General features: G+C 55.3%; 1 protein-coding gene across 1 annotated transcript in view; it reads left to right on the top strand.

Annotated features, from left to right (window-relative positions):
- SKAP1 (src kinase associated phosphoprotein 1) overlaps nt 1-17656 on the top strand; it is a gene marked incomplete at its 5' end in the record, with an annotated part of 160242 nt that overhangs the window by 130901 nt on the left and 11685 nt on the right. Inside the window, 5 exons of the mRNA XM_082494817.1 lie at nt 1288-1412; nt 2167-2230; nt 3043-3210; nt 8818-8880; nt 15168-15277. Coding sequence (XP_082350943.1) covers nt 1288-1412; nt 2167-2230; nt 3043-3210; nt 8818-8880; nt 15168-15277 — 530 coding nt within the window. The remainder of the gene's footprint in view (nt 1-1287; nt 1413-2166; nt 2231-3042; nt 3211-8817; nt 8881-15167; nt 15278-17656) is intronic.

The following is a 17656-nucleotide window of genomic DNA, read 5'->3' as shown; positions in this document are numbered from 1 at the left end:
ACTGTAATTCCCTATCAAAGCGTAACATACAGGATCTGGAAAGGTAGATCTCAGCTTGCTTATCTTCCCCCCTCCCCCCCCTCTTTATAGCCTTTATAGGTATGGAACAAGAGAAGAGAGACGCAGGAACAGAGCTGTGTGTAAATAAAATGATGTACCAAGCTTTCCATTAGCCGTCAGCTGGGCTTCAACCCCCTCAGTGACTGTATATAAGCCATGTGTCAGTATATATAAATATTTTGCAGTCATGCTCCATCAGGTACATATAAACAGACAGCTAATATCTCCAACAGAGTTTGGCGTGATTAGATATATGGCCTTACCCTCTTCCACCCATCCAGAAACACAGCATGAAAACAGCTTATAAAATACACACGTACACCCTTGGTGTACGGTGACCGGGCTGCAGCTAGGACAGGGTTAAACCCCAGTGGGTCGTGGGGATGAAGCTGGGTCTTCGTCCTTCTTCCACATCCTTTGTCTGAGGATCTCTGCAGGGGTGGGAGCTGCTGGCAGAGGGACATGTGGAAGCCAAGGGTTGATATTTGGTTGGTTTTGTGAGGGTCGAGCAGTTCTCATCTTCCACGCGGTCTTCAGAAGACAACAGAGTAAAGCAAACCTCTTCTCGATGGGCTGAAATCCTTATATAGGGCTTGACCTCACCCCTGGAAGTTTCTGAAGGATTTGCAAATCCAAAAAAGGTTCAGAGCAACTGCCTGAATCGTACTCCCACACTTCCTCAAGAAGATTCATTAGGAAATGATGAGCTGGGGTAAATAAGGACGCCTCAGATGGCTGCAGTGAAGTTCCCTCTCTCCACCCCGGCTGACACCGACTGCGGTTGTGCATCGGCCGGATCCGTAGGCCAATTCTCAAAGGCCCCACTAAGTATTTCTTCCTGCACGCCAGCCCGTTAGTGCCTTACCAGCAGAATAATCATTGGTATCATATTTCCCCAAGTACGCAGTGGTCTCTGCTTCATTACAACCAGCTCATCTCATGCAGCCTTCTGACCCTGGCAACCTATCACTGGCTGCTCGCAATCTCTTGAGGTTTAAAAGGGCATCCTCTTTACTGTGTCTTTATGAAGACTTTATAATATTCCCTTTGGCTTTCCTGGGGGTGGACGTGCTTAGACTGAAGGGGTTTTTCTGGCCATTTCCCATCGACGCGTGGTGTTACCCCGGTTTCCCTATGTGGGCAGCAGACATCTGCACCACCCAGCAGTACCGCGAGCTTGATAAAAAAGATGCAAACTCCAGATTTAGCGTGTTTCTCTTCTTCCAGGCAAGCAACCTAAAGGCAACTTCTCCATTGAGCACTATAGTGCCCGGCTGGCTTCCCATCTGCGTAAAGACTCGCGAAAAAGATGCTGTTTCGAGTTAACCTGCCCTGGCAAACGCACCTATGAGGTAGGAACTGGGGGAAGAAACGGACCTTCTGTGCTGGTTTGAGCACTAGGCACAAAAGCACACACACTTTTTTCTGGGGTGCAGGCAGGACCTGCGGGGTCAGGGGGGCTGTGAATCTCCAACCCCTCTGGTAAAACAAACCAAGCGGCGCTGCAGAAAGTGTCGATGCTTCTCCTTCTAGGCAGGTCACCTCAACACGGACCTTCCTGGGGCACAAGGGTGTTCCCGGGCTCTCTTTGCACTTGTGGGACTCAAGGGTCAAGTGGGAACATGGAGTAGAAGCAGTAGAGGATTGGGTTTGGAAAGCCCATTTTTTAAATGAGCAATTCAGAGCCAGGTTAAATTTAAACCTTCTGTTTGTTGAGCATGCGGGGGAAGCTGAAAATACGGTGTTATGAAAAACCGGGCCCAATCCACAAAGTGTGCGTGAGAGCAGAGCCTTCCCGAGCTTTGGGGAGATTTTGGATGTGGAGTCTTGGTTCAGAGTCGGTATAGTGTATTCAGTGGGGACTGTGGTTTTCATCTGAATTATTTTAATGAATTAGGCTTGACAGCCTTCCTCTGGGATAGTCTAGCTTAGTTCCGCTTCTGTTTCCCTGTTTGGAATAGGGAGATGAAGAAGTGAAATGGCTTTCCCAAAGTCACAGGGCAGAGAATGGCAGATCCGGGATCTCCATCCCCTATTCTAGCTGCAAATCTTTTTCCTCTTCCTACGTACAAGAACCAGCCCAATAACAGGTGAACCTCTCTCCAGTTCACAGCCCCGAGCCCAGCAGAGGCCGAAGACTGGGTGGATCAGATCCAGTTTCTCCTGAAAGGTGAGTTTGGTGGCTTGGCCCAAACCAGCGTGCCCTGTGTGTTTGGCCAGATCCTGGCAGCATCTTCCCGCCCGACTCGGGCTGCTCACGTGTGCTCCAGCAACGCGTGGGCTCCTGCTCATTGCCAGGACCTCCCTGGGGTCCCTGAATCCTCTCTTAGCAAAAAGAGAGGTTCTGGGGCTTTGCTCTTTTGAGCAGGTGGTTAAAAAGAAGTGGTTGTTTGGAGCCGACAGACATTTGGTTTCAACTCCAGCTCTTTTGGCTGCTTTTAGAGGATGGAGTTGTGTTGATCTCTCAAAGGCTGCAAGTGTCACCAGGTGGGACAAGAAAAGGGTGGGAATCGCTCCTCACTGCTGGAGTTCCAGATCTGCTGAAAGATCTGTCTTTGGCTGATGAAGGATGGGGTTTGGCTCCGCTGGAGTTGATCCAGTTTGCGATCAGCAATACTGAGACAAGACTCCAGCCTGGTGTGGGGAAACCCTCTGGGAACCACGGGCAGCTGCCCAGGAATGGGGTCAGGCTCTGTTCCTCGAGGCACTTGTTGAATTTGGCTTTATTCGCTGGCATTTGCCATCCTTTCTTGGACTTTTCCTTTGTTTTAACCTATTCTTAGCTTCCATCCCAATTTTTTTTTTTACACCAGGTGCTCATGGGCCAAGCAAGGGGACAGTTCACTCCCTGTAATATCCATAGTGCGCACAAAGTACTGCAGCACAGGCTCGGTTACTTGATTTCAACTCGCTGAAAGTACCAGCATCCAGCTGGTACCCTGGTTGGCTCTTTCTCACCATGCTTTCGGTCTCTTCTGCTAGACCTGAGCTCCCTCACTATCCCATGTGATGAAGAGGACGAAGAAGACCTCTACAATGATGTGGACAGTTCTGACTCTGTGAACACAACATCCCACAATACTACCCTGAATCAAGATGAGTCAAACGTTGAGATGGAAGAGGATGATGACATCTATGAGGTTTTGCCAGGTAAGCAACCAAAACCCGAGCCATTCCCTGGCTGTAGCCCTGCAAACATGGCAGGAGACCTTGGCCACCCAACGTGGTGATAGGAATGAACATCTAGAACTCTGCTGAGTTTAATGGACCCATAACTCAAAGGTTTGACCCCGTTTCTTTGTTCAGACTGGTTGATGAACCTCAAAAGCAAACCCTTTCTGTTCGGGTGAGGCAGAGGGTCTGTAAGTTCAGGTGAGGCAGCTTTTAGAGGTTGTGCCCCGTTCAGCTCAGGTAATATTAAGTTTGGTGAGAGTGGAATCTCTGGGCTGTGTTACCTGGAAAATCAGACTTCAGACGATGAAAATGCTCCCTTCTGGGCATGCAGTCACGGCTGTAACACAATTACTGGCCTTCCAAGAGATGATAAAATAACTGCATTAAAGACCAGCGCTTGTTCACTCACAGTGCGCGAGGTCTGGAGGTAGCAGGGCAGCGGCTGCCGGTTAAAGGAGCCAGAAGCGATCTTCCTGGCTCGGAACCAAACAGCCCGCGAGGGTGACACGGTCTGCACCGTTTCTTACCCTTACAGCAGAAATCGTGATGTGACATGCCCCAGGGCTTGGTCAACAGGTCACCCGAGCCTTATTCAAACCCACGTGCTCTTCTGCCTCTGCGCTGAGCTTGGCATCGCCCGGCTCTGCTCCTCATCCCCGAGCGCGGGGTCCCTTGGGTGTGAGTGCTCGGAGATGCAAAATAGGTCCTTGTTTCTTCTTATTTATTTCAGAACTTTATATTTGTAGTGATTAAATATATATATATATATATATATATATATGAAATGCGCCAGAAAGTTTTATGATGCCCGAGATCTTTGTCTTGTTATTGCTGCCAGAGGAAATCTCAGCTCAGCGGTTTGCAAGTGGCATCCAGACAGCAGCTGGGAGCGGAGCTGGGGCTCCGGGGCTGCCCGAGCAAACCCTCCGCCCCTCTCCATCTCTCGTCTCCCCTTCCTCTGTTTACATCCTCAGCTCTTTGGGCAGCAGCTTCCTCTCCCTCTGGGTGTACCTACAGCAATCTCGGAGCTCAGCAGCAGCCTCCGCCCCGCGGTCCCCGGGCGGGTGCGTGTGAAGCGCTGATGGTCTGTCAGGCCGAGGGCTTTCAGCATCCCCGGCTGCTTTGGCAGCTGCGTCCAGCTCCTCGCTGCCTCGAGGCTGCCAAGGCCAACTGCAGAGCAGATATTAAATGTGAGGTTTGTTCCACACGTGGCTAATGGTGATCCTGCCGGGAGCTTGGCCAGTGTTGATTTAAGGACAGACCCCTTCATTCCCCCCCCTCGGGGATGCAGTGCATCTCAAAAGAGCTAGAGCTGACCCTACCAGCCAGGTTCACCCTTGGTTCTCATGGATGTTGCTCTCCTGCTCCCACGCACGGATCGGTGCCTCGCTGCTGGAGCTTGCGGAGCATGGTGGTGGAGGAGGGATCATCCCCAGCCAAACCTTTTCTTTAATTATGGGCTTTTATGGGGCTCTCTGTCCTGCTCGTTTCAGCTTCTTAAAAGCTTGCTGAGAGGTGCCTAAGGCAGCCCGAAGGGTTGTGTCTCTGGCTGCTCGCCAGCCCAAACCCTGCAAGATGCAGGGTTGAAGCCCTTTGCTTTAGCAGGGCTTTCACAGCATCCTTTGGTCCTGCTGTGTGTGTGTCCCAGGGGCTTTGCTGCCGTGCAGGGGGCTGCTGTCCCCGGGGTTCGGCCAAACCTCCTACACCCACCATCGCATCACGGCTACGCTGAGCCCAGGCGTGGGCAGGACCTGCTGCCTCTGCCCGCGTCGCCTAAGCTCTCCGGCCATCCACCATCCTGCCCACGGCTAGAATCGCACCGGCACATGGCTTGGACACCGTGCGGGGCGCTGCCAGCGGGGGGCAAAGCCACCACCTCTCCCATCTGAGCAAGTGCCTCACCCCCCGCCGACCCCAATTCCCTGCCAGGTTGAAGGTGGGTTTTGGTGGCACGTTGCTGTAGAGGCAGATGCCCGGTGTGCGAGCGGCGAGGAGCCAGGAGCAGGGCGCAGGGGCAGGTAGGAGAGGTTTGCTCTGCCCTGAGCTTGTCGTCCCTCCCCCCAACCCCTTTGCACCCCTGGGACCCCCCAGTAAGCACAGGGAAAGTCCCCGTCCAAGCTGGAGTCTCCTCTGGGCCCGGCTGCCTCCCTCGTGTCCCATGTGAAAATAGAGAGAGAAAGGAGGAGAGGGAAAAAAAGAAAGGGGGGGAGATGAAGAGATAATTTCCTCAGCAAGTCATCGTCGTTAATGAAGTTTTACAAAAACAGATACAACCAAGGAAAAATAAAATTTCACAGGTGATAAATTTTTCCAATTTCCCTGGCAGAATTCGATAGGATTGTTAAATTAAGAGTGAAGGTGTCTGTTAGGAAGCAACGAGCAGTGATGGGTAATTTTATAGAGTGGAAAATTGAATCAAATTGCTACATTAAAACACAGCTCCTCTGAGAATCTGCCCAACGCCTGGGCTGCTCTGGCGCAGCGGTGGGGTGCACGGCCCCCTGGCTCCCCGGCTGTGCCCCGGGCTGGGGCTGGGGGCTGCCGTGGGGCTCTGGACCCCGGGTGTGGGTGCCCGGAGCTGCCCACGGGGATGTAAAGGCATTTTCTCGAAGGTGGTGTGGACGAGGTCGTGATGCTCTTCAGCATAGGGGGATGCAGCACAGACCCCCAGGAGATGCATTTTTCAGCATTGCCCTCTGATTCATCACTATAAAATCCAGATATTGGCTGAGATCACACGCTCAGGCCCTGGGAAGGCAGAGCATCACGTCCGGACGTGGCTCGGAAAAGCTCCTGGATGCAACAGGCTGCGGTGCGGAGGGGGGTTTCTCGCGTCCCCACAGGCCCCCTGCATGAATGGCACAGCTCAAAATCTGCGAGGCCGGTGCCCGGGGCCAGCGTGCCGCACGCAGCACAAGCCGTGGTGCAGGCAGGGCTCAGCACCACCCCCGGATTAGAGCGCCTTCACCACGGCCATCCCGGGGCGTCTGCGGGGAGGTGGTGGCTGACCCCGCTGCAGCGGTGCCGGAGGGGATGGGGTGCGGGAGGGCGAGCGGAGCTGGCTGCCGTCAGCCGAGGGGAAGCCGTGCCAGCCGGCTGCTTCCCCACCATGTTTTCCTGAGAAAAACCCAATGCGAGTTCCCTCCAATCCTTCCACAAAGGCTCCGTCCATCACAGCCCTCGCAGCCCATCAGGCTGGGAGAGCTCGCTGCGGGCACCGGGCATCGCCTGGCGTCTTCCCCCGAGCACCTTTCGCAACAGGCACAGAGTCGAGTGGTCAGCAGTGCCCGGGCTTTGTAAAGAAAGGGAAACTGAGGCACAGAGGACTGAAACATGGCAGAGCAGCTTGTCCGAGCCGTGGAGCAGTCTGCTGCCCAGCTGATGTCTCAGGTGGGCGATGCAGACAGGGAGTGGAGCTCTGGCTTTGATTTCTGATTGGAACATGCTCCATTCCATCAAATAAAGAATAAAACGGTCCAAGGTGGGAGAGGGAGAGGGAGAGGGGGCTGCTCAGGAAAGCCTCCCCAGCCCCTGCCCGGCAGCCTCGCGTGGCTCCTGGAGAGCGAGGATTGGGGGGAGCAGCAGCTTTCTATGGGGCGAAGGGCTGGGACCCACAGAGCTCCTTGAGCTCGTTAGGGGCTGTAAATGTGATTCCCCATTAGTTCAGCTGTGCCGGCAAGGGGGACCAGCTCTGCCATCTGGGGGGAGCTCCCAGGAAAGAGGGGAGGGAGCAGGACAGATACGTCTCCCCAGGATCGTCGGGGCACCCCTGGCTGCCCAGCACAGGTCCAGGCAGGCAGCCGGCAGTGCCAGCCCTCTGCGCGGGCAGGATTCCCGCAGCTTCGCTCACCCTGGAAACCCGACATTTCCTCCATGGCACATGTTTTCCTGTGCTAGCGCCAGCTGATGCTTCCCAAGGAGCATGTTGTGCATGCCGGGAGGTGCCAGAAGGGCTCTGGGAAGAGGTTTCCCGAGGACAACCCGGCTCCGGGATGGAATTTGTGCCTGCAGGATGCAGGCGTGGATGGGAGGCGGAGGGGTGTGCACAGCACAGATAGGAGGAAGGGATGACCGTGGGGAGCCTCTGGGTGCAGGTGTCACCCACAGCGGTGGGGGAACAATGCTGTCCCGCTTTGGGAGATGGCTCTGGGGCTTCCAGGGTGCACGGGAACTGGTTTGACTGCCCTCCGTCTTGTGCCAAAGTGGGATTAGGGGATTTGGTGCCGTTGGTTAAAGTAGAAAGCAATCCAGATGCGAGTGTTTGGGGTGCGTGCGTGGGAACGACGGGGGAAGAGCGCTGTTACAGATACATTTACGTTCTCTTTTACAAATGCAAAGAGCAGGCAAAAGCCACTTTCAATAATTTATTTTAAAATCAATGCTAATGAGGTTCTGTCTCGTCAGTGGCCGAGTTTTACAATAAAGTCTGATTTATTTAGAAAAGATCTTTGGTGCCGCTTCCCATCTAATGGGGGAGCAGTTGCAGTGACCCTCCGACTTGGGATGCAATTTGTAATGGGCAGCGGAGGTCTGACCTGGTTTGCATTGATCAGCGCCGAGTGGGAAGAGATGGCTGAGGCCGGGGCCACATCCTCGGAAAAGTGCCGCGCAGCAACAGCAGCGCTTCGCTGCCCTGCGACGGGGTGCCATGGGAGGAGCAGAAGACCCAGGCTTGGTTTCTGTTGGCTCTGCCTAAAGGTGACGGCAAAGCCACGTCCCCTGAGATGCAACAGGGACACCTCTTCCACACCGGGCTCAGCCGTGCCAGGGCTGCCCCGCGCTCCCCATCACCCCTTTGCCGGCAGCGGTGCGAGAGGTGCAGATGGGCAATTTGCTTTCTGAAACCTTTCAGAATTGGGGATTTTTTTTTGTTTATATTATTTTATTAGGTTGCTTCAAGTCTTTATGGTTGCAGAAGGAAGCCTGGGCTGTGACGGCAGCTAATGTGGGTGCTGAGCACCCAGAGCAGCTCAGGCTGGATGGGTTGTACCTGGCTGGGTGTTAAATAATCTTATTTAAACTTATTTGTGTGTAGATCCTTGCTCCCGTCAGTCTCTAGCCATTTTTGCAGGGCTTCCCCACGACTTCCAGTCCTTAACCTTTTCCACGGTATCTTTTAACTATTTTCTTGCATCCTCTTTGCCCGTCCTCGGCAGCCGTGCCAGCCTGCCTGCCCTCTGCTGCCTGGGCTCCTCTTTCTCCTCCTTAATTCCTGCTTCTGTCCCCCATCCTTCCTCGCATTTCAGTTCTGGCATTTCTCCTCGGCGTCTCATTTTCTCTGGGCTATGAGTCCTGCACAGGAAGGATCTCTTCCTATAGGGCACTCGGCAAAGTGCTGCCTGAATTTATGAGGCTATAGTAAGTGATTTGTTTTTACCAGTGTTAACAACAATTCATATTTTTTATGCAACACGTTTTAAAATATTATCTGTGACTTCCTCCCTTCCACTCTTCACAATTAAGCCGGGAATTTATTATTCTGACAGTCGGACGCTCTCGCAGCCCTCTGCCTGCCTGGGGGTTTGGTGCGGCAGTAACGCTCACAGCCCTGCCCTGACTTCTCTGCTCTGTTTCCTCCCCCAGATGAGGAGCTGGAGCCCCCCTTCCCAGAGGACAGCGAGGACACCGGGAGCAGGCAGAGAAGCGGTAGGAACCCACCTTGCTTTGGCTAACCCAAGGGACCACGGTGGTTTGTGGGATCTGAGTCTGGCCGCCTTCGAGCATCCTGTGGTGCGGGTGGTGATGGAGGGGAAGTGGAGGATGGGAGAGGTCCCAAGAGATGAGTGACCGGGGAGACTCTGCAGCTGGCAAAGTTCAGATAACTCAGTTTTGGGGACCCTCTCCTCACCTCCTCCGCACTATGGGCATGGGGGATGCCTCTCCTTTTTGGACAGACACCCCACGGGGAGGAACCCCAGCATCCATCCCCTCTCCTGCCCGATGAGACCTGTGTGCTGAAGGATCTCCCATGGAGGCACTCCTGGCCCTGGCCCTCATCCCATCCTGGACTGCGGAGAGGGAGCCAGCCCTCCCGGTGCATCCCAAGGGGCCGTGGAGAGGCACTGGGGCAGAAACAACCTGGAGTGAGGGCAGGAAGCGAGTCATGGCCCAGAGGAAGCCGACGCAGGAGGGATATCGGCGCGGGAAGCCGGAAGGACGCGCACCACCACCCCAGGAACCAGCACCGCCCACCCGGAGCCACCGGCCCGAGAGCCTGCCACAGTGGCCAGGGCCCCCACCCCTGCTTTTTCCTTAAGGACCTGCACCGTGGGACAGGAGCGGAAGATCTGTTTCCTCCCCGGTCCCACCTGCTTCGCTTTCCATCGCCGCTTCCGCCCCAGCACAGGAAAGCAGCGCTTGTGTCTGAGCAGCCGGGGCTGGACCGGCCGGGGGCTTCCTGCCGCCCTGCTCCTCCTCGCCACGTTGGGAAAACACATCCTCCTGGCAAAGCCCGGCTCAGGAGAGCTTCCCGTGCCATCCTCCCACTCCAGAGCTCGGAGGAGACGATCTGGCCCCGATGCTGGAGACGGGGACCCGCAGCAGGCATCCCACTTGTTGGGTGATGGAGACCGAAGGGGTTCGGTGCTGGATGCTGTGGGTGGTGGGTGGCTAAACTGGCTTCACGCATGCTCGTGCTCTCCTGAACGCACATGCGTCCCAAGCATTGCTCAGCTGGTTTACCCCTCCCAGGGTCCGAGAGCCCCCGCGCCCAACTTTCCCAAGTAACAGGCGATAGGACAAGAGGAAACAGCCTCAAGTTGCCCCAGAAGAGGTTTAGATTGGACATTGGGAAAAATTTCTTCACCAAAAGGGTTGTCGAGCACTGGCACAGGCTGCCCAGGGAAGCGGTGGAGTCACCATCCCTGGAGGCATTTAAAAGATGTGTAGACGTGGCTCTGAGGGACATGGTTTAGTGGTGGACTTGGCAGCATTAGGTTTACAGTTGGACTTGATCATCTTGAAGGTCTTTTCCAACCTAAATTATTCTATGATTCTGTGATTCCTGGCGTTTCTGGAAAGCCTGATCCAATAGTTCCCTTCAGCCAACATCAACCCCCCATGGATGTCCCCTGGGCAGTCATCCCCAGCCCAGGAGGTCACTCAGCCCTGTTTCTACCGAAATCTTGGTAGCGCAGCCAGGGCTGAGTCCCAGAGGGTTGCAGAGACCGGAGCAAGTCGGCGTTTCTCCACTCCTCGTGGTTTTGCGGAGTTTATTTCCCACCCCCCCCATGCGATGACTTATTTGGCCACCGGAGCATGTGGCAGCTGCAGCCGGTACCAGCACCCAGAGCTCGGGAAAAACGACGTCCCGATCTTTATAAACTGTAGTGTGATCCCAGCGCGGGGCTGTCCATTTATCCGCGGAGACGCCTCGGCGCAGGGTAAGGAAAGCGGAAGGTGATGGGACATGCATGCGCACACACACATTTTTCTTTGCCTTTCACAACTGCCCCAGCATTTAACCATCCAAAAAGGACCTGGCGGCAGAAAAGCAGCTTCCCGGTGGGTTTTCCAGCTCGATGTGGGGGTTAGCGGGGAGCAGAGCTCGGCTCCGTGGCAGGCTGGTGCCAGAAGTGATGATGAACCTGCGCCCCAAGGCCACCCCGAGGATTTTGGCTCTCGCCCGTCACAGCCCTGCCAGCCGTTTAAACACCCTGCTCGTACTCATTAGCGTCTGCCTGGCGGTTGTAATTGTTGTTAATCGTTATAACTGGTTTAGTTATTAGCGTTGTCATGATCGCTTTAAGTCCTGGGTCTGTTTTTACGCTAAATAATATATTAGACTCGTGCCTCTGGAAAGCTGGGCTGAGTTTCAAGAGGGAAAGGTTATCGCGGCACCGGGAACTCCGGCCCTCGTGCCTTTTGCCTCAGTAATTTGCGCTTCTGTCCAACTGGACCAAGGGCGAGAAAGAGCTGCCGGGAGTCCTTGAGCAGAGGGCCGGGCTGCAGGGAGGGAGGGAAGGGGCTATTTCTTAATTACATCACGCGGCCGAAGCGCCAGATGAGCATTTGGCTAATGGAAAACTATCGTTTCTAATTTCTAAGAACCACGAGGATGCCACGACGCTGGAGCAGCCCAACAAATCCAGCTGAGAGCTGCAGGCTGCTCCTGCCAAGACACCCATTTGCTCCGCTCGAGGTTGGCTTAATCCCCACCTTCTGCGCCGGACGGGCTTCGGGGCGGCTGCTGCAGCGCGAGCTTCCCAGTCGCATACAAACAGAGCAAAATTCCTCTACTTCGAAAATAAACCCCATGCTGTCACAGGCCCCCGCGCGTGGCGTGGCAGGAGGTTTCACCGAGCACAAGCACAGCGGTGAAAACCCCGGAGCTGCAGACGGTTGTCATTAGGTTTCAGCATCAACAGACTTCGGAAACAACGCGCCCGAAGCAAAGGGGCCGGGGCGGATCGTGCCTCTCCCACAGCCCCCGCTTGGGGCTGCTCAGGCTGCAGAAGAAAATGATGCGGTTGTCACATTTGGCTGGTTTTCTTAATGACCCCCAGGCCCGTAAACGCGGGAGCGGGCTCTCGTCCCACTTACATCAGTGTAAATCAGTCGCGCTGAAATCACGGCTCTGCCCTGAACGCAGATTTAAAGGTCTGGGTGGAGCGTTGGGGCTTTTTAAACAAAACTTCTTTTTGGTAAAATTGAGCGGAGGAGCTGTGGCTGCCCCATCCCTGGAGGTGGTCAAGGCCAGGTTGGACGGGGCTGGGAGCACCCTGGGCTGGGGGGAGGTGTCCCTGCCCGGGGCAGGGGGATTGGAACTTGATGATCTTCAAGGTCCCTTCCAACCCAAACCATTCTGTGATTCTATGATTCTAATTCATGCAGGGTGATGCAGGAGCACTGGGATGGTTTGTTGGGATCCCACCCACATCCCACCCAGCCGGGAGCTGGCAGGTCGGGAGGGTCACAGACGTTCACCGTCCCACGTGGAGGCTGCAGAGTGAAGTTCTCCCCCACTTGGCCTTATCTTTAAGTGGGGGAATACAAACCAGGATCCCTTTTCTGCAAATGGTCTTAATTTTAACAAGATATTCTCAGTAGCTGGCGCGAACACCTTCCATGCTTTTGAAGCTGCGGCTGGGAACGAAGCGCAGAGCCCGACCGCGCTTTCATCATCAGGCATCTCCCTCCTCTGCCGCAATTAATCCTGACCTTTCGAAGGTGGGGTTGGAGGGAGGGGTGAGACCTTCCATCCGAGCAGCTGACATAGCTGGAAAAAAAAAATATGCAAACTTTTGGGTGCACAAACCTTCCTGTGGGCTGGAAAATTTTCTCCCTTTTTACTCGCGGAGCATCACGTCCAGGCTCACACACGCGGCTTCTGCAGAGTCCCTGTTTTACCAACGGCTTCTCCTCTCTCCGCTCCCTGGCAAAGTGGCCAGATGTCTCCGAGGTCCTCTTGTTCCTTTGACAAGCAGGAAAGAGCAGATGCGGGATAGGGAGGCACCTCCCAAACCTTCCCGGTAAATGAGAGGCAACTGGGACAAGGCTGATTCCAGCGTCCCTGCGGGCGAGCAGACGCCCGGGTCCCCATTCCGGGGGAGCTCCAGGGCAAAATGGGCACTTTTCACTCTGGAAACCTCTTGTGGGAAGATGGTATTTTCTATCGCAACCCAAACCCCCTTCCCCTCCTAACGCATTAGTGACAGAGAGCAGAACTCTCTGAAGAAGAGCGGGGCTGATGTGGGGGGTCGCGATGTTTAACGATGGTGCTCCATAGAATTATTGGTATTTTCGATACCACCGGCGCAGCTCTTCTCCAGCCTTGGCTCACAGGGGACACCAGCAGGTCGGTGCCCAACACCTTCCCCCCCCCATACCAAGTTATTCTCCACCATCGCAGTGTTGTTCTTACACCCTCCCATAATGACCTTTTGTGTTAATTACACAATTTGCTGGCTCCCACCAAAGCTGCTGCTTGCCTCGTCCTCCTGCTCAGCGCCCGCCCGCCCGCCCTGATATTTCCTCTGCCTCCAGTTCATAACCTCTGGTTCCTGCACTTAGCACAGGCTTAAATAACTCAGTAGCTCCTACTCCTTCTATTCCCTTCACAATCTTTTCCTCGCCACTGTGTGCTCCCCCTTTAATACTTTCCAAAGGATGCAGACCTACTTTTTTTTTTTTTCTTTTTTTTTTTTTTCTTTCCCAGCCTTTCTATTTAAGTTCCCCAAGTCCCTGAGTCATTCCAGTCACTCCCTGCTGTGCCATTATCCATCTCGGTAATGTCCTTTTTCATATTTAGGTGATCAAATCTGGGCACAGTACTCCAGATGCACCCTTATCGCTCGGTCCCTTATACCATATTAGAAACATTTCCTCCAACATGTGCTCGCTATTTTCTATTTATGCTTTCTGGGCTTGGTTCAGCCGCGTGGCAGAGCGGCACAGATCGCTGGTACAGCCCCGCTGCTCAGACTCCCCTCCCTTCCCCTGCAGAATATGGTTTTACCGGGTTTAATTATCCATGGGGGTCACATCATGGAGATGTCCGTGTCGTGACATCTGGATTCACCCCCACTTCGGTGCTGTGCCATCAGAGCAGTCTCCTGCCTGAAGCCTTTGGTCCAGGAGCATGTTTTAAGTCATCTTCCGTGCTTGAAAACTGGGAATCTGGGGGGGGTTGGGGCGTTATCTTGGTGCTGTGAAGGATCTGTTGGATGCACTGGGACAAGTCGTTTTCCCAGTCTGCAAACTGGGCAGAGCAGCATCTCCTCTGGGCGTGGGGCTCTGCAAGACCTTGGCACGAGGCTCGGCCGGTGCCATCGCACGTTGGGATGTTTTCTGGCCCTGGAGGGGGGACCCACCTTTCGTGGTGGCTCTGGTGTCTGGGCCAGTTTCTGGGGTGGGAAATGCCATTCTGAGATGGCAAAAATGGAAATGTTTCATTCTGGAAAGGCTGCTGCGACGTTTTCCAGCAAACCCACAATCACATTTAGCCTGGAGCGGTCCCCAGCCTTGGCACAGTTTGGCAACAGCATCATCAGCCCAAACCCATTCATTTGCCTCTCCAAAAAAAAAAAAAAGGGGGAAAAAAAAGAGTTTGCTGTCTGACGTTCCCTTCCCTTTCCGCAGCAGACTGTGATCACAGGGATCGAGCTAACGCTCTGCCTTCCCAAACTCACAGCTCGATGGGAAGATCGAGACCTGAGCTATGGGGTTGTATAATGCCATAGAAGGTTTGGGACCTTCTCTGACCTGCCGGGAGCAGGGGGTGAAGGCAGATCTTTGCGCTCTGCTCTCCCCCCGTCCCTGTTCCCGCTCCGGGTGCTCCCGGTCGAGCAGTCGGTGGGCTTTGCTGGCTGAGGGGGCCCTGCTCCGACGGCTGCAATCCCCTGCTTGGCTTCTTTAATTAATAAATAGACTTGGCTATCACCTTCCCCAGCAGTGTTCTCCCAGAGGCTCCATGCAAATACCTCTGTTAATTAACGGTGTTCCTCTTCCGTGGCCTCTGGCATGGCTGTCGCCGTGGTGGGGACACTGCCCAGCAGAGCTGGCGCTGGTGCCACGTGTCCCCTCTGGACCAGGTTACAGATGTCCACCTCGGGGACAGCTTGGTTTGAGCCTGAGGAGGGGGATGAGGGACTCGGGAGAGAGGGAAAAGCAGCTTTGGTTCCTTTTGTGGTTTGTAGTAAACAGTTTTAATTCAGGGTTTTCTGAAACGGCAACGTTTATCAGCGCGTTTCTGTGTATTTACTGATAGAAACTGCAGTTATTTATTGAGCAGCCCCTTTTTTCTTGCAGTACCTCTTTGCCTTTTAATAGAAATGCAAAATTAAGACCACCAGCATTTCCTTCTTTTCCCCGACAAACACCACCCCCACTCCCCCAACACCCCACAACCCCCATATTTCCCCATATGATAATTCCCCATCATCGCGCTGAGCTCTCCTTTTTTCTTTTTTTTTTTTTTTTAATGTCCCCAGCAGGTCCCCGGCGAGTTTATGCCAATTACTACCAGGGCGTGTGGGACTGCAGCAGCGAGCATCCCGACGAGCTCTCCTTCCGCCGCGGGGACCTCATCTACGTCCTCAGTAAGGTAAGAGCGGCGGTGGGAGCCCCACGTTCATCCTCACGGGGCCGGGGCTCAATTGCGAGGTCAAGAGGTGATGAAATTGGTAAAAATCAAGATCCCAAGCGAAAGTTAATTTAGCAATTTAGAGGAGGGGGGAGAGGGGTGCCGGGGTCCGGTTCCCGCACGTACGTGCGGGAACCGGACCCCGGCACCCCTCTCCCCCCTCCGTGAGTGCCCCATCAGCGCCCTCACCCTCTGCCTTCACACGTGGCATTTCAAATGCCCCAAAGCGACATTGTTTTCTTCTTTTTTATTTTATTTTTTTTATTTTTTTTTGTCCACGGTAATGGAGTCGGGACGTGCTGTTGCTCGGGTATTACAGGGGTAATTGAGTTGCTCAGCCGGGTGTGACCAGGGCTCCTTTCGGCAAGCGCACGCAGGTGAATAAATTAAATCTTTGCATTAGCGGGTCCGTGGGGGCAAGAGGGAGAACCGCCGCTGCCTGTGACCCTCTCCTACCCTGCTTGTCCCCGCAGGGCTCTGTCCTGGCTCCCAGCCGGTCCCCGCCGGACCATGGTGGCCCCGGCTGGCAGCGATGGGTTGGGGCGGTTGTGTTTTACGGGTGATGTTTTACAACGCGCTTTGCACCCCGATTTGGCGCGGGAACCATGATGAATCGGGTGGTTGTGCCCCGTCTGCCCTCGGCGGGCACCCACCCGGGGGAGGTCAGGTGGACCCCGACGTGGGGAAGGGCTGAGGTGGCTGAGCTGTGGTGGGTACGGACCTTTGGAGATGAAGAGCACCTCCAGATCTCAGTCTTGTTAAGGCCAAGGCCACGTTTTATAGCTGAGAAAAAGAATCAGATTGAGTTTGGCGTCCCGGTGGTAGCCCCAGGGTGGACACGAGTCATCAGATGCCACAGCGATGGGCAGGAGAGCCACGGTGGCAGTGTCAGATGTCCCCTGGAGGTTTTGTCCATCCATCAGAGCCCGCGAGGCCGGACTCACAGCGGGGCCAGGACAGCAGCTCTCCATGGTGGGCTCCGAGCCGGGCACTGCCGGTGCCCGGTGCGGGGACGTCCAACCTCCCTGGAGGTTTGCAGACGGTGTGACAGGGACATTTTTAGCTGCTGTATTCGAATCCGGCTCCTGAGCGTCTTTGCGGAGGCAGCTGCATCCCTGACAGCAGCAGAGAGTGGCTTTGACTCTGGGCTTCACCGTCCCGTTCTTGGAAGGCTGAGAATTCCCCATCAAAGTACTTTATGGCGGCATTTAGCGACCCGCTGTCCCCCAGGATGGGGCTGACGTGCTCTGGGCACTGAACCCACAGCCCGGGCTCGTCACCTCATTTATCCAGGGGGGTGACACCAGGAGCAACCCATGGCCGTCCCTGGGGGCGATACCTCAGCCCCCCGGTGCCTCGGTCCATCCCGCTGACAGCCAAACCGGTCAGGTGTCCCCCCCCCTCCCCGCCAGCTCGGGGACACAGCTTGGAGTCACGGCAGGGTTTTCGCTCTCTTCAGTGGCTCCAGATTGCGACTCTTGTGCTGGCTCCCTCACACGTAACCGATCGGTCCTGAGAGCTTTTCCCCTGTAAATTACTTTGCGCGACGGATGCTCACGGCCACCGCGGAACGGAGGCGGCGCGGGGCCGGGGAGGGGGGGGGGGAAAGGAGGGAGGCGGCAAAGGGAAGTGGAGGGGGAAAGGTGTTTGAAAAGCCTGTTCACTCAGCTGCATTTTAATTTCCTTTTCAATCTTGTCCCAATTAATTTCGCAGAATTAATCTCACAGAAGCAAACTCGGCAGCATCGAGGCTGCCGTTTTCGCGGTGCGGTCGCTCTGTCTGAACATGAAATAGTAGCTAATATAAAAATCCATCTGGTGTGTTTGAAACACACGCCGGCTGCTGCTCCGGTCCTGTCTGACATTTCGAGCATCAACAGCGGGGAAAAGTGATTTGGGGGTTAGTGGACATCGGTAGCTCGGGGGGGGAGGGGGCGGGGGGGGGCAGGGATTTGGCTGCGGGATGCTGCGGCGGAGGGGATGCCCGGTCCTGCCCGGGGCAAGCGCAGCATCGTCACCCACCGCATCCCTCCTTGGAGGGGTCCCCCTTCCATGCCACGTCCCCGTCGGTCTGACCCCTCTCCTGGGTGCCTGTGCCAGTGCTGGGGGGCTTTGACTGGGAGCCCAGGGAATGCCCCTCTCAAGGGCTTTTCTCGTCGTCCCCCCAGACCTGGGCAGGAGGGTCCTTGTTGCACCCCCAGTGCCACCAGTGCTTTGTTGGGTGCCGCAGGGATAACGGGGCCAGGGGCGTCACAGCTGAGCTGCACAGCCCGTACCCCCTCCCCCATCACCCCGCTTTGCAGGGACCCCGAAACACCGCTACCCGACTCAGTGCAGCGC

The sequence above is a fragment of the Vanellus vanellus genome (genome assembly GCF_965231255.1).
Source record: "Vanellus vanellus genome assembly, chromosome: 24".
NCBI lineage: Eukaryota > Metazoa > Chordata > Aves > Charadriiformes > Charadriidae > Vanellus > Vanellus vanellus.
The sequence above is the reverse complement of the archived record's forward strand: the minus strand, read 5'-3'. Positions and strand labels throughout refer to the sequence as shown.